We start from the raw sequence: 15699 nt of genomic DNA on the forward strand, positions 1-15699 counted from the left end.
TGGTTTTAATGCTATTTGTGCAAATGGCACAAATGGTGAGTTTGCCCAGAGCAGAGGACAGTGGTGGTAAAGGAGGATCACAGATGTAAAACAGTTGTAAATGATAGGTGTGGAAATGAGAAAATGCGTGCAGTTTGCTAACAGCAAAACCACTAAGATATAAACAAAACATGCCCAGGAACCGTGGGCTTTGAAATCAAAATCGAAAACAGAGGACATGTTCTGATGTTGTTGAATTCAATGTTGAGTGCTAGAAGTTGTCAAATGCTGAAGTATAAAATGGAACCAATGAAGTTCAATGTAAGCTAGAGGGACAACATTTCATTTTCCACTTAAGTTCTATATAGCCTCTAGGACCCAGCACTAAGATCAACAACATCAGAGCTTGACCTCCATCTACCATTTTGGATTCCTTACTTAATCCAACCATAGCTTGTTGTCTTCACTCTTACCAGTGTAGCTCCTTTGCTTCCTCTTCAGATTTATCATTTACGTTTATGATTTTATCTCTATCATTCCTTTACCCATTTTAATCTGGGCACCCTCAACATCTGTTCCACTCACTACTCTTTTTCTCCCTCTGTAAACAGCATAAGAACACAATTTCCTAGCCCCTTTTGGTTCTGAAGAGTCACGTCATTAACTGTGTTTCTCTCTCCATACAGATGCTACCAGTGCTGCTATGTTTCTGCAGTATTTTCTGTTTTGATTCCAGTTCTTCAGTGACAACCAGCTTCACTAAACCATTCTTGCCTCGAGGGACTGGGGGTGACCAAAGTTCTAAATGTGGTTGGTTACATTCAGCAACAGCTACTCGAGAGCTTTACAACCCCCATTCTCTCAGCTGCACTGAAAGCTTTGTGCTCGTAGGTTTCTACCAAGCCTCTTATGGCTTCCCCCAACAAGACAGTGACCTTCTTACTTTCTCAGCTTCCCAGGACTCCTCAGGCACCAACACTTAGCTGCTTAGAACCTCCTCCTGAATTCTCTCTGAGCCACCCCAACTTCTCTGGACTTCACAGAGGCTCCTACATCAAATCTGTGCATTTCAGGTGCATTCCAGTAGCACAGCTAAAAACACGCCCAACACAGCGTCTGCTCGGTCTCCTTCTCAAACTCTGTCTATAACATTTGAACTCTTCAGTGATCTTTTGAAAATCTCACAACAAAACCTCTTCCATTTTGCTGAGTGGAACTGAATGCTGCCATCTAGCAACATTCCGTAAATGTTACTGGTTATAGATTGCTGGCTTACTCAATACAAAATACTGACTCATGTAGAAGACTCCATCACACTAATCAGCAGCAAGAGATCTTTAAAACTAGCAAGTTTTGGGAAGATTTGTAGCTCAGGTTGAGGATCTGGATGTAGGTTTGCTCACTGAGCTGGAAGGTTCATTTTTCAGACGTTTCATCACCATACTAAGTAACATCTTCAGTAGGCCTCCAGACGAAGCACTGCTGGTATTTCCTGCTTTCTATTTATATGTTTGGGAGTTCCTGGGGTTGGTGATGTCATTTCCTGTGGTGACATTATTTCATATGGTGATGTCATTTCCTGTTCTTTTTCTCAGGGGGTGGTAGATGGGGTCTAACTTGATGTGTTTGTTGATGGAGTTTCGGTTGGAATGCCATGCTTCTAGGAATTCACGTGCGTGTCTGTTTGGCTTGTCATAGGATGGATGTGTTGTCCTTCCTCATCTGTATGTAAGGATACTAGTGAGAGAGAGTCATGTTGTATTGTGGCTAGTGATGTTCATGTATCCTGGTGGCTAGTTTTCTGCCTGTTTGTAGTGTTTGTTACATTCCTTGCATGGTATTTTGTAAATGACTTTAGTTTTGCTTGTCATCTGTATAGGATCTTTCAAGTTCATTAGCTGCTGTTTTACTATGTTGGTGGGTTTGAGGGCTACCGTGATGCCAAGGGGTCTCAGTAGTCCGACAGTCATTTTTGAGATGTCTTTGATGTAGGGGAGTGTGACTAGGGTTTCTGGACGAGTTTTGTCTGCTTGCTTGGGTTTGTTGCTGAGAAATCAGTGGACTGTGTTCATCTTTACAACTACTTGACAGACCAGACAGGTCTTGGTTTAACACCTCAATGGAATTTTGACTTTTGACAATGCAGCACTCCCCCAGCACTCCACTGGGAGTTCATCCTAGTTTATGCATTAAGGTGTCCGAAGTAGGATTTGAAAGAAATCCACCAAGCCACCGCCAACAACACCAGCCCTCCCCCAGCTCCTTTCTTCATTTTTTTGTTGTACGTGTGTCATGGCTCCCACACACAAAACTGCAGAAAGTAAAGGAAGAAACACATACCCTGAAGAAGAGATCGAGGGAGTCCTGGATAGACCTCGGTGGTAGAAGCTTCTTACGCCGAGGAAGATCAATGGAAAGGTCATTGAATTGTTCTCGTTTCGTAACACTTTCACAACACCTGCAAGGTGACCAGAATTCCACGTTACCCAAGTGAAACAAAACTGTGCTTTGCCGGCCCCTTTCAGAGGCTACAATACAAACACACTGGTCAAACTCGGAATAAATTACACCATAACTGCAGGTACAGAACAGTCCTGCACAGAGATACAGTCCTCAGAAACAAACCAACTTGCACACATCACTCAAGCTGTACAGGAATTAGTACAGATGTGGAGAAACACACTAAGATCCCTCTTGCTGCTCCCTCAGGAAACATGTGACCCAGTGGACATGCTTAAGTCACACTGCCCAGGTCCTTTTGTTTCACACTATTTTGGCTGCACTGATATTAGAGGGAGACCTTGTTGAGCATTGTACTGGATGTCACTGCCCTTTCTGCTGCCCTGAGGTAAGCGTGCTAGAACAAGATTGAAGGAAGTGTGGGCACTCTTCCTTCCTGTACAAATAGATGGCAAGACTATCACCAGAGTGAGACACACTTCCGTCGTTCTGCAGGTACAGAATGGCACAACACAGGAAGAGGCAGGCCTGGCTGATATTTCCTGTCCCTGTCTATGGGGCACTGAGGAAATCAGCCGACTCCACGTGGACTGATAATCTTTACCATTGTCGCTTGATTGAAAGAATTGTCAAATGCTGCAGAAAAGGCAGGTTTGCCACTTGGCACGAAGCAACCGCACACGGTTTACAGACCTGCCTGCCAGTCTCACCGCTGACGTACGTTTTACAACCGATGGTGTGCAGAACTTCGAACTCCACGTTGGAGACAATAGGGCAGGTGAAGACCCTAGCAGCAACGGCCTCATGACAACCCCGCGCAGCCGGAGAATCCTCGCCTGTCACCAGCTCATTCTTCCACGTCTTGTTTAACTTCTCCATGTCTTCCTTCAGTTGGTCCAGGCACTGGCTCAGGAACTCATGGGCATCCTTGTTTGGGGTGAAAGAGAGAAAAGGAGAAATTGAGAGAGAGATGTATTGTTTTGATTGCTTTCCACTTCAGTTCAGTACTAAAGACTCACTAACCCATCTACATATAGAACACAGCTCCCTCTTGTGGCAAATAAGCAAGATTGGAAGATCCCTCTGATCCAACATGTTCAATGGCAGAGTTTTACTTACTCAACTTTTAAGGAAGAGAAAACACCAGCAGCTCGTGAATGTGCAGTTCAGGAATCTCTGATCTGAGGCTCATCCTCCCCACATGTGCCTCACAACCACTTACTCTACTTCATCATTCTTCCTCCACCGTTTCAACTTCTCATCTCACTTTAGCTTTTTTAGTACATTTGTGAACAAAAGAAAGAAAAATTAAAATTACAGCACAGGAACAGGCCGTTTGGCCCTCCAAGCCTGTGCCGATCCAGATCCTCTACCTAATCCTGTCGCCTATTTTCTAAGGATCTGTATCCCTCTGTTCCCTGCCCATTCATGTGTCTGTCTAGATACATCTTAAATTACGCTATCATGCCCACCTGTACCTGGCAACACATCCAGACACCCACCACCCTCAGTGTAAAGAACTTTCCACGCATATCTCCCATAAACTTTTCCCCTCTCACCTTGAACTCGTGACCCCTAATAATTGAGACCTCCACTTTGGAGAAGAGATTTCTTGCTATCCACCCTGTCTTATCTCATGATTTTGTAGACCTCAATCAGATTCCCCCCCTCCCACCAACCTCTATCTTCTTAATGAAAATAATCCTAATCTACTCAACCTCTCTTTGTAGCTAGCACCCTCCATACCAGGCAACATCTTGGTGAACCTCCTCTGCACCTCTCCAAAGCATCCACAACCTTTTGGTAATGTGGCAACCAGAACTGTACACAGTATTCTAAACATGGCCAAACCAAAGTCCTATCCAACTGTACCATGACCTGAAAACTCTTGCACTAAATACACAATCCGATGAAGGAAAGCATGCCGTATGCCTTCTTGACCACGCTATCAACCTGTGTTGCCACCTTCAGGGAACAATGGACCTGAGCACCCAGAGCTCTCTGTACATCAATTTTCCCCAGGGCTTTTCCATTTACTGTATAGTTTGCTCTTGAATTGGATCTTCTAAAACGCATCACCTCGCACTTGTCCGGATTGAACTCATCTGCCATTTCTCTGCCCAACTCTCCAGTCTATATATATTCTACTGTATTCTCTGACCGTCCCCTTCACTATCTGCTGCTCCACCAATCTTAGTGTCATCTGCAAACTTGCTAATCAGACCATCTATACCTTCCTCCAGATCATTTATGTGTATCTCAATCAACACAGATCCCTATGGAACATCACTGTCACAGTCCTCCATTTTGAGAAACTCCCTTCCACTATTACTCTCTGTATCCTGTTGCCCAGCCAGTTCTTTATCTATCTGGCTAGTACACCCTGGACCCCATGCAACCTCACTTTCTCCATCAGCCTACCAAGGGGTAACTTATCAGACGCCTTGTGGGAAAGGATCAAGGTCCATCTTCAAAGTCTAGGGCTGTCACTTGAACGCAGTGGCAACAGCACTGAAGTCTTTCAGACGAAGTGTTAAACTGAGGCATTGTTTACCCCCTCAGGAGGGTGTATAAGATCCCAGGTCATTGTTTTGAAGGGAATTTCACCCTGGCCCATTAGCTAACATTTATTCTTCAACAAACATCACCTTTAAACAAAATTATCTCATTGCTGTTTGGGAGAGCTTGCCATGCATAAATTGGCCTCTCAGATTCCTAGATTATGATTCAGTACCAGTAGTCACTGTTGTAAAGGGCTTTAGAATTTTTTGGAGTTGTGAAAGGTATGATATAAATGAAGATTTGGTCTTTTATTACCATCTTGCCAGTGTTAATACGTTGATGAGTAATCACCACAATCTATCTTTTATTAATGATCTTACAACAGCCATGAAGACCTCCAGTCTAGAAGAGTTTTAGTAACAAGGTCCAAACTCACCACCTCCTTCCAAGCACAGTTCATCATGTCCCCGTTCGGTCTGAATGCATACGCTCATCACAAAATGATTTTCCAACCTCTTACCCTGTTCTTAGTAAATTATTTTTCCCTGATGAACTACTTTCCTTTATTTAACAATCCAAATTTACTGTCACACAAGTTTTACCTTACTTCAATCTTTGCCACTCCTCTATTGAATCCCCATGCCTCCTCCCACCTGGGGTATCAATGGTGAAAAGCAGAGTTGCAGCTTTAAAAGTCACTGCCTACCCATCAGCCCCAACAGTTAAGACCCTTACGTTCTGTACATATCCAGAGAATCTTTCAGCAGTGGTAGAGATGGCATTCTTCACCCTCTTCAGTAGCTCTTTCTTCACCTCTGGGCTGCAATTATCCTTTTTGATCAGAAGATGGGCAAATCGCCTGCAAGTAGTCAACACAAGAGGATGAGAAGGAACCCTTCCCCATCTCCACATGGTTCCCCAAAGAACAAGATAAACAAGAAAGTCCCTCTCAGAGGGACATAAAAATCAAGGCCAATGGCTCTGCAATCTCCTCCCTTGCTTCCCAGACCCCATCTCCACATGGTTCCCCAAAGAACAAGATAAACAAGAAAGTCCCTCTCAGAGGGACATAAAAATCAAGGCCAATGGCTCTGCAATCTCCTCCCTTGCTTCCCAGAGAATCCTAGGATAAATGCCATCAGGCCCAGGGGACTTATCTATTTTCACCTTTTCCAGGATTTCCAACACTTCTTCTCTACATACCTCAAAGCCATCCATTCTACTTAATTGTGACTCAGTACTCACATTGACAACAATGTCCTGTTCCTGATTGAATACTGACGAAAAGTATTCATTCAGTGTCTCCCCAATCTCTTCAGCCTCCACACGCAACTTCCCACTACTATCCTTGACTGGACCTATTCCTACCCTAGTCATTCTTTTATTCCTAACATACCTATAGAAAGCCTTAGGGTTTTCCCTAATCCTACCGACTAAGGACCTTTCATGCCCCCTCCTTGCTGCTCTTAGCTCTCTCTTCAGGTCCTTCCTGGCTACCCTATAACTCTCAATCGCCCCAATTGAACCTTCACGTCTCATCTTGAGATAGGCCGCCCTCTTCCATTTAACAAGGGATTCCAATTCCTTATTAAACCACGGCTCCCTCGCACGACCCTTTCCTACCTGCCTGACAGGTACATAATTACCAAGGACACACAATAGTTGCTCCTTGAACAAGCTCCACACATCATTTACACTCTTGCCTTGGAGTCTACTTTTCCAAGCCACACATCCTAAATCATGCCTCACCGCATCATAATTTCCCTGACCCCAGCTATAACTATAACACTTATCCCTCTCCATCACGAGAGTAAAAATCACCGAATTATGGTCACTATCCCCAAAGTGCTCACCTACCTCTAATTCTAACACCTACTGGTCATTATCCTCGACCTGTTACTACGGCACATTCCCATTGTTTATAAGAAGCAATTCCATTTCCTTCACTACATCCCCGTGTGTAATATCCACGCCGTGTTGCTTTATGCAGCCACTGACTGCTCTGTCTGGTTCACCGTCACTTTCACCTTTGATCGGTTTGTGGCCATTTGTTGCCAGAAGCTGAAAAGAAAATATTGCAGTGAGAAAACGGCGGCTGTGGTTCTGGGAACAGTGACTGTGCTGAGCTGCTTAAAGAACATTTTCTGGTATTTTATGCTCAAGGCTCGGTATTGGCTGGTTCCGGAGTCCTGGGGTCATGTTGCAGTTGTATAAGACTCTGGTGCGGCTGCATCTGGAGTATTGTGTGCAGTTTTTGTCGCCATACTATAGGAAGGATGTGGAGGCACTGGAACGGGTGCAGAGGAGGTTTACCAGGATGTTGCCTGGTATGGAAGGAAGATCGTATGAGGAAAGACTGAGACACTTGGGGCTGTTTTCATTAGAGAAAAGAAGGTTTAGGGGTGACTTGATTGAGGTGTACAAGATGATTAGGGGGTTAGATAGGGTTGACAGTGTGAACCTTTTCCCGCGTATGGAGTCGGGTATTACAAGGGGGCATAGCTTTAAATTAAGCGGGGGTTGATATAGGACTGAAGTTAGGGGTAGGTTCTTCACTCAGCGAGTCGTAAGTTCATGGAATGCCCTGCCAGTAGCAGTGGTGGACTCTCCCTCTTTATGGGCATTTAAGCGGGCATTGGATAGGTATATGGAGGATAGTGGGTTAGTATAGGTTAGGTGGGCTTGGATCGGCGCAACATCGAGGGCCAAAGGGCCTGTACTGCGCTGTATTCTTCTATGTTCTAGAGGTTTAATGAACTATCACAGTACGTATTAACCTTAGCATGGAGGAGATAAAATTAAGAAAAACAATTATCATTTGAACACAAATCTCTAGAGGCAACAATCCACTTCAGTGAGAAGCCATATGCTCAGCCTCAAAGCGATACGGCTCTCCAATCACTGCCACAAATCTCCTTCCTCCTCCCCACCTTAGAAACGGACTTCGCTAGCATCCTCACCCTCACCAGATACTCACTTGCTGCTCTCCTTCACCCAGCCACAGAGTGGTATCACTCACCTTAACTCCCAATCTTCCATCATGTCTTCCCTCACTTCAAGTACATATGTCCCCATTAAACATACAAGCACATTAGTAAGAGTGAGTATTATTCATTGCCCCACTGTGACCTGTGTTCAATGACACTTGCACATACAGAAGAAAACTTGGTGAAGTTACATAATAGGGCAGCACAGTGGCTCAGTGGTTAGCACTGCTGCTTCACAGAGCCAGGGACCAGGTTTAATTCCACCCTTGGGTGACTTTTGCCCAGTGTATGGGTGGTCCAGTTTCCTCCCACAGTTCAAGCATGTGCAGGTTAGGTGGATTGGTTACATTAAATTTCCCAAACTGTACAGAGAAGTGCAGGCTAGGTGCATTAGCCATGGGAAATGCAGGGTTACAGGGATAGGGTAGATCTGGGAGGGATGCTCTTTGGCGGGTCGGTGTAGACTCGACAGGCCAAATGTAGCGATTCTACGATTCAATACTAACACAGGTTCTCAAGTTCATGCAAAGCTATAATTCCAGATCACAAAATACTTACTTGAGTAAAGCATTTGCTGGAATTTTCTTCCATGGGATGCCTTGTTTCAGCAGGTCAGTTGCCAAAGATTGAAGTGAAAACAGGGACTGCAGAATGGCATTCATATAACAGGTATTGCCAAGGTTAGAAAACCTACAGTCCAAAGCAAAGATAAGCCATTAAAAGAGCCACAAGAGAAGGCTGAACAATAGCAGGATACAGAAGGGAGTGACACAATCCAGTCCAGCAGTGAGTGTGAATAACAAGAGGGCACAAATATAAAACAAAACACTGAGTATTGAATCCTAACTGGCACTATATGAAGAATATAGAAGCGTTAGAGGTTGCAGTAATGATTTTTGTGAATAGATCCAAGGACAAGGGACTTCAGGAACATGGATTGATTGGGAAAATCGTGCAGTGGTATGAGGTAATGAATGGGGAAATGATGCCAGATGGATTACTTCTACAGAAAGCCAGCACAGGTACAATGGGCCAAATGGGCTCCTCCGACACTGCAACTATTCTGATGTACTCTGTACATAGTAATGTCAATTTGCTGGGTGAGTCAAAATGAAACTAAATAAAAGTAAATGAAATGAGGGGAGAAATCACACAAAGCCCAGTGATGACCTATTTCTGAGGAAGGTCACAGGTTTTCACTTGTTTCTGTTTTGCTGAAGGAATGCATATGTTTATATTAAGAGTTATAACTCAGCAGTAAATGTATTGAACAGTCACAGCAACTCGGAATAGCTGAAGTTCAGTTTAAAACAGGCAATGAACCTGATATGATTCCATCCATGGTTATACTTTACATAGAACATAAATCAGACTTGTGTTAATTTGTGATTATCACAGAATTGTGCTACATAATTATCATCCAGTTGACACAAAACCTGTAAGGAAATAGCCTATATGAGGAAGCTGGCCAAAAGTTAAAGTTGTTCAAAGGGTGCAAGAGATAAGTCTCTTTTCAGGGAGAGGAAAACAAACTTAGTAAGCAATTAATCAAACCAGACATGATTGTTGACACATTTGTGGCATTTGCCAGTGGTCAAACTAATCTTATGTTGGAGACTAGATAGTGTAAAAGTTTGAATGCAAAACTTATCTTTATGAAGTAAAGGAAGCTTAGCTCAAACTATAGTTAGATCAGGAGAAGGCATCTGATCAATAACTGGAAGTTGGAGCAGAGTGTGGGCTGATCGCCTCTTTCAGTCTGATCCTCGGGCAAATCCACGGAAATGGGTTCACTTGTGATTGTAAGCAATGTATGGGTGAGAATTTTGTAGTATTTTTTCTAGGGTACTTTACTTAAAGAACACTGGATAAATTTCCTTGTTCAAACTGCCCTGGGTTATTATTATCCAAAGTAAACCTGACGGACTAGAGAATGCAGAATTAAAGCCTACAATTCGATTAATTAAACTTTGTCAGCTGCTTGTTTCCAGCAGCTGAGAGAGATCATCATGTCCATAGCCCACCATTACCAAAGTGACAGCTCCCAAGGACTGTCTCCAAACAAAATTCAACAGACAGGCGGCATGTGTGTAGTCTTGACCCAGCCAAGATGCCTGTTAACTTCTTACCCCTGTAGTGGCTGTGGGAGCTGTGTGGCATGAGGCACCCGGGGTCTGTTCCAGCCAGTGTAATCCTGATTTGCACGCAGTTTCTTCACTGACTGAGGGATGGGCTGAGGTAAAAATCCCAAATTCCTTTTAGCTGATGGAACCTGGCCCAGAAGGCTGGACCTGTCAAAAGCAAGGAGAATAATTAAGTGCATCAAATTCACAGAACACAGACAATGGCGCCCAACAGGTGTGTACTGACATACGCTTTTCACAAGCCTCCACCTGATCAAATTGCTTCAGTTCACCCCTTCGGCATTTATATTGCATTCAAAGTTTGTGCGAAGATTTGTAGCTCGGGTGCTCGTTGTTGTGGTTCTGTTCGCCGAGCTGGAAGTTTTTGTTGCAAACATTTCGTCCCCTGGCTAGGCGACATCATCAATGCTTGGGAGCCTCCTGCGAAGCGCTTCTTTGATGTTTCCTCCGGTGTTTATAGTGGTCTGTCCCTGCCGCTTCCGGTTGTCAGTTTCAGCTGTCCGCTGTAGTGGTTGGTATATTGGGTCCAGGTCGATGTGTTTGTTGATGGAGTTTGTGGATGAATGCCATGCCTCTAGGAATTCCCTGGCTGTTCTCTGTCTGGCTTGCCCTATGATAGTAGTGTTGTCCCAGTCGAATTCATGTTGCTTGTTGTCTGCGTGTGTGGCTACTAAGGATAGCTGGTCATGCTAAATTACCCATAGTGCCCAGGGATGTGCAGGTTAGGGTGGTTCCGTGGTCTTTCTCTTAGGCATCTGTTGTTGAAGTTGCGCGGGTATCCGTTTTTGGCGAATACCTTGTATAGGTGTTCCTCTTCTTTTTTTTTTGCAGTTCTGGTGTACTGCAGTGTGTTGTGGCCCTTTTGAATAGTGTCCTGATGCAGCTTCGTTTGTGTGTGTTGGGGTGGTTACTTTCGTAGTTTAGGACTTGGTCTGTGTGTGTGGCTTTCCTGTATACCCTTGTGGTGAATTCTCCATCTGGTGTTCTCTGTACACCGGAGGAAACATCAAAGAAGCGCTTCGCAGGAGGCTCCCAAGCACTGATGATGTCACCTAGCCAGGGGATGAAACATTTGCAACAAAAACTTCCAGCTCGGCGAACAGAACCACAACAATTTATATTGCATCGTCATCTTAGGAAAACATTTGCAAATATTTTTGTGTGTTAACCTAATTTCCAGGGCCTTTCCCTCCTCTAGCTCTACAAGACCCTTGGATATTTTGACACTACCATCCTGGCATCTTGTTTGTCCCTCATTTTAACTGGTCTACTATCACTGATGATGCTTCCAGTCCTGGAGTTTTCTCTTTCCAAAATTCCCCCAACACACAGACACCACACATCTCTCTCCCTCCCCCCCACACAACCTCATTTAAGAGCCTCATTGACAATTGGGCAAAGAGAAGAGGCCTCCCTTGCTCCCAAGGGTGTGTTAAGTTACCGCAAACCTACAGCCCACACATACCTGTCCAAAAACGAATTCCCCGCAGAGTAATCCTTAGACGAGGCTCTGCTTCCATAAAAGCTCTGCAGTGGCATTGTACCTGCAAAGAGTTGGTCAGATGTTGAAGCACTACAACACTGGAGCCCAACATCCCAATACAGAAGGAGATAACCATTCAGCCACTCAAGCCTACACTGCTATTCAACTCATTCACGGTCTACCATCTACCTCAACACCATTTTCCCCTATAATACGTTCATATCCTTGATGTCTTTAATATTACAGAATGCATTGACTGTTATCTTGAACATACACAATAACTCCGCAGCCCACTAGGGTAGAATCCAAAGATTTATTACTGAGAGAAACTATTCCAGCTCTGATCAGTTTTAAATTGATTACTCCTTATTCTGAAACTGGTTAAAAACCCATGTCCCCCTTCCTAATCCAATGGAACAAAACCAGAAACCGCTGGACAAACTCAGCAGGTTTGGCAGCATCTGTTGGAGTGACAGCACAGTTAACATTTTGAATCCGGTGACCCGTCTTCAGAATTGTAGATGTGAGATCAGTTGTTAGTTTTAAATTTGCGATGGATACATTTTTGTTAAGCCAAGATATTAATTCGTATGGAGTTAGGCCACCAACCAGCCATGATCCTATTGAATAAAGGAACAAGCTCAAGGGACCGAATAGTCTACTCCTGTTCCAACGTTCCCATCTTCCAAATATACTATTTGTCCATCTCCTGATACAGCAGGTTTCACAATTAAAATGCATCTGACAACCATAAGGTGACAAATGGGAGGTCTTTGAAAACAGGTCTCATTTACATCTTCATGTGTGCCAGGCTCTTTTGCATTTGGAACTTTTAAACGAGATTGAAATTTTAGAAAAGATATCAATATTCTATTCATCACAAGTGTAGGAATATTATTAGAAAAGGAAGCAGAGACAGCAGCAGACACTTCTGGGGAAGGTGGAAGTTAGATATAGAGTAATTCTCCTTCTAGGAGAAAGTGAGGACTGCAGATACTGGAATCAGAGCTGAAAAATGTGTTGCTGGAAAAGCGCAGCAGGTCAGGCAGCATCCAAGGAGCAGGGGAATCGACGTTTTGGGTATAAGCCCTTCTTCAGGGCACCCTCCCAATTCTCCTTCTACACTGTCCTTAATATTCTTATGAACCCAAGGAGTGACTAGGATCCAGAAACACTGCTCTCCATGTGAAGAGTATTTAACACTGTACCTCATCTGACAATCGTATGCGATTAGAACGAGTGTATCTGTAAACAGAATTAACTCTGTGTTGCAAAGCATTTATGTAACAATTTTAACATCCACAGATGCTCTGCAATACTTTCTACAGAGATCAAATTTGCAAAGATGTGGTACATCAAGCAGTAGTCAAGACAGTAAGAGGAGAAATGACAATAGGAAGCACTATGAATTGAGGAGTCAACCATCACATAAGACTAGAAAGGCTTTGTATCTCAATATAATATTTAAAACAAAATAGATGAAGATAATTGTGATGTAACTACAGGATTTAATATATATTTTTTAATACTATTCAGCTTAGGTTTGGGTATCTGGATTTTGAGTTAGTAACTGGCAGGTTCTCTGCGTATCTGAAGTTAAGAATTAGTTTGGAAATATCTCTGTAGCAACAGTGATTTCTTGTAAAATAGTTTGAGTGTTCTGGCTGATGCTTTGCACCACCAATGGACTTTTACGATCTAGTAAGGTAAATAATGAGGTCTCAAGGAGCTAACGACTTTTGGAGTTTTTTTTTAAACTGTAAAGGAAATCCAGGCAGAAACATCAATGTTGCCTTAGATATCTTACAGCACAGTGGTGAATATCAATTTCAAATCAGATGAAAGAATATATAGCAAACCTTACAGAAAACATCTAGCAATAGTCCCAAGCCAGAAGTGTTGGGATAAAACCTTAAATAGGTTAATTAAAGCAGATTATGTTTAAGCAGTTGTGTGACTGCACCAGGAAGTAGCTAGCTGCAGTTTCAGTCTAAAAAGTTGAAGTCACAAGTGACATGAACTTACTGAGGTTTAGAGACAGGGACTGTGGTATTAGTATTGTACAAGTGGTGTTGTTAGGTACTGCACCAGGCATGTGTTTTCATCACTGCACAAAAACTGTTTTCTTTTCAATTTATAAAGGAGTATTTTGGGACTAATGAGATTATACTATTACTGTGCATTTGAAAATCTTTGAATTTTTGCGATAAGAAAGTGGTTTGCTTTATTCAATTTTGACATTTTTGTTCACAAACTTCAACGTATTACCTGGGCCAACATTGCACCTATTGTGAAAGTTCACTTGAGAATGTAACTTCTAAAAAAGTTCTGGGAGTTACATTTGAAAGAACTGAAACCAACATGGTCATTCTAAAAAGATGGAGAAACTTAAACAATCCAGATCTTTTTCAATGTATAATTTCAGTTGCATCACACTGTAAACTTTTGCTATATATGATCTTATACTCCACAACCACCTGAAGGGACAGTGCTCCGAAAGCTAGTGCTTCCAATTAAACCTGTTGGACTATAACCTGGTGTTGTATGCTTTTTACCTTTGTACACCACAGTCCAACACCAGCGTCTCCAAATCAGAACTCAAATAAGTCTTTCAACAATGGTGAGGACAGGAGAAACCCACGGGGTTCAAAGATTTCTTTCAAAAGACAAAACACTTACCAGAACTCCTGCTCTCCTCTGCCTGCTTCATACTCAGTTGCTTTTCTCGATAACTACTCAAGTATTTGCGAGAAGTGTCACCAGTTACTTTGTTATTGCTGCAAATAAAGGTAAAATCTAATTCATATGTCTACTCAGCAGTGACATTAGATCCATTTCCTCCCCCAATTAACACCACCACCTTTGCCAGTGCAAACTCCATCACACCCTTTTACATCACCATGTATCGCTCCCAGTTCTCAAAGCTGGCTTGGACATGAAACCCTTCCAATTACCTTCAAATAGCATTACGATTCTGATCCTACACCTCCAACTTTCCTGCAGCTACTAACCTGGAGGAATCATTCTCTTTAGGATAATCTTCAGTTAATTCCAGGTCTGGAGTCAGCATCCTTTTTCTCTTTTCAGTCCTTCAACAGAAAGATAACAACAGTTTGGTTTAGCTTAATTGGCTGGACAGCTAGTTTGTGATGCAGACTGATGCCCAACAGTATGGCAGAGGTAACCATAAAAGGACTCTCCTTCTCAATTTCTCCCCTTGCCTGAGGTGTGGTGACCATCAGGTTAAACTATCACCAGTTGTCTCTCTCTAACGAGAGCACAGTCCTATGGTCTGGTAAGACCATGGCAATATTTTAGTCTCAGAAGTAATGAATAAGAAGTCCAACCAATGAAGGGGCCAAGACCGTTTCTCGCTTGGTCTAGTTCTGTTATCGATCTATCATGATTGACCTCTGTCCACACACCATGGCTACGTATCATTTAACTTGCTCAGCAACCAAACTCAATATAATAAGCTCAGTTGATTTGAGCTTGTGTTTACAGATTTTTAGAGAAGGTTCTGCACTTCTACCACCCTTTCATAAGGAAACATTTCCTATCTTGTCTCCTGAAAGATTTTAAGGTTACATGCCCCATCCAAGATTTGGCATCAGCAGAAAAAGGTTTTATTCAAGTCAACAATTCCTTTCAAATCCACACAAAACTCAACTAAAACATTCCTTGACCTTCTCTATTCCATGAGCTACATTCCTAGATGGGGTAAACTCTCTGCATAATCCAAATAACAGAGCCCAGGTTAACATTACGGTGAACGTGCACTGTCTTTGGAAGCATACAATCTATCCTAAGATACAGTGCTATAAGTGAGGCAGTGGCACAGCAATAATGTCACTGGACTAGTAATAAGATGGGGACATTTAAATTCAATTACTAAGCGTAGAACAAACAGACAAGATTGATGAGGGCTGAGCAGTAGATGTGGTCTATATGGACTTCAGAAAGGCGTTCGACAAGGTTCCCCATGGGAGACTGATTAGCAAGGTTAGATCTCATGGAATACAGGGAGAACTAGCCATTGGATACAGAACTGGCTCAAAGATAGAAGACAGAGGATGGTGGGGGAGGGTTGTTTTTCAGACTGGAGGCCTGTGACCAGTGGAGTGCCACAAGGATCGGTGCTGGG

General features: G+C 43.1%; 1 protein-coding gene across 3 annotated transcripts in view; it reads right to left on the minus strand.

The window, feature by feature from the left end:
- Positions 1-15699, minus strand: part of usp37 (ubiquitin specific peptidase 37) — a 46713-nt gene that overhangs the window by 15900 nt on the left and 15114 nt on the right. For all 3 annotated transcript variants that reach the window (XM_043694359.1, XM_043694357.1, XM_043694358.1), the window contains exons 6-13: positions 14567-14644; positions 14235-14332; positions 11538-11616; positions 10058-10219; positions 8487-8618; positions 5677-5800; positions 3161-3366; positions 2320-2437 (exon numbers count right to left, since the gene is read on the minus strand). In XM_043694359.1, coding sequence (XP_043550294.1) covers positions 2320-2437; positions 3161-3366; positions 5677-5800; positions 8487-8618; positions 10058-10219; positions 11538-11616; positions 14235-14332; positions 14567-14644 — 997 coding nt within the window. The remainder of the gene's footprint in view (positions 1-2319; positions 2438-3160; positions 3367-5676; positions 5801-8486; positions 8619-10057; positions 10220-11537; positions 11617-14234; positions 14333-14566; positions 14645-15699) is intronic.

This window comes from Chiloscyllium plagiosum, chromosome 7 (genome assembly GCF_004010195.1).
Source record: "Chiloscyllium plagiosum isolate BGI_BamShark_2017 chromosome 7, ASM401019v2, whole genome shotgun sequence".
Lineage (NCBI taxonomy): Eukaryota > Metazoa > Chordata > Chondrichthyes > Orectolobiformes > Hemiscylliidae > Chiloscyllium > Chiloscyllium plagiosum.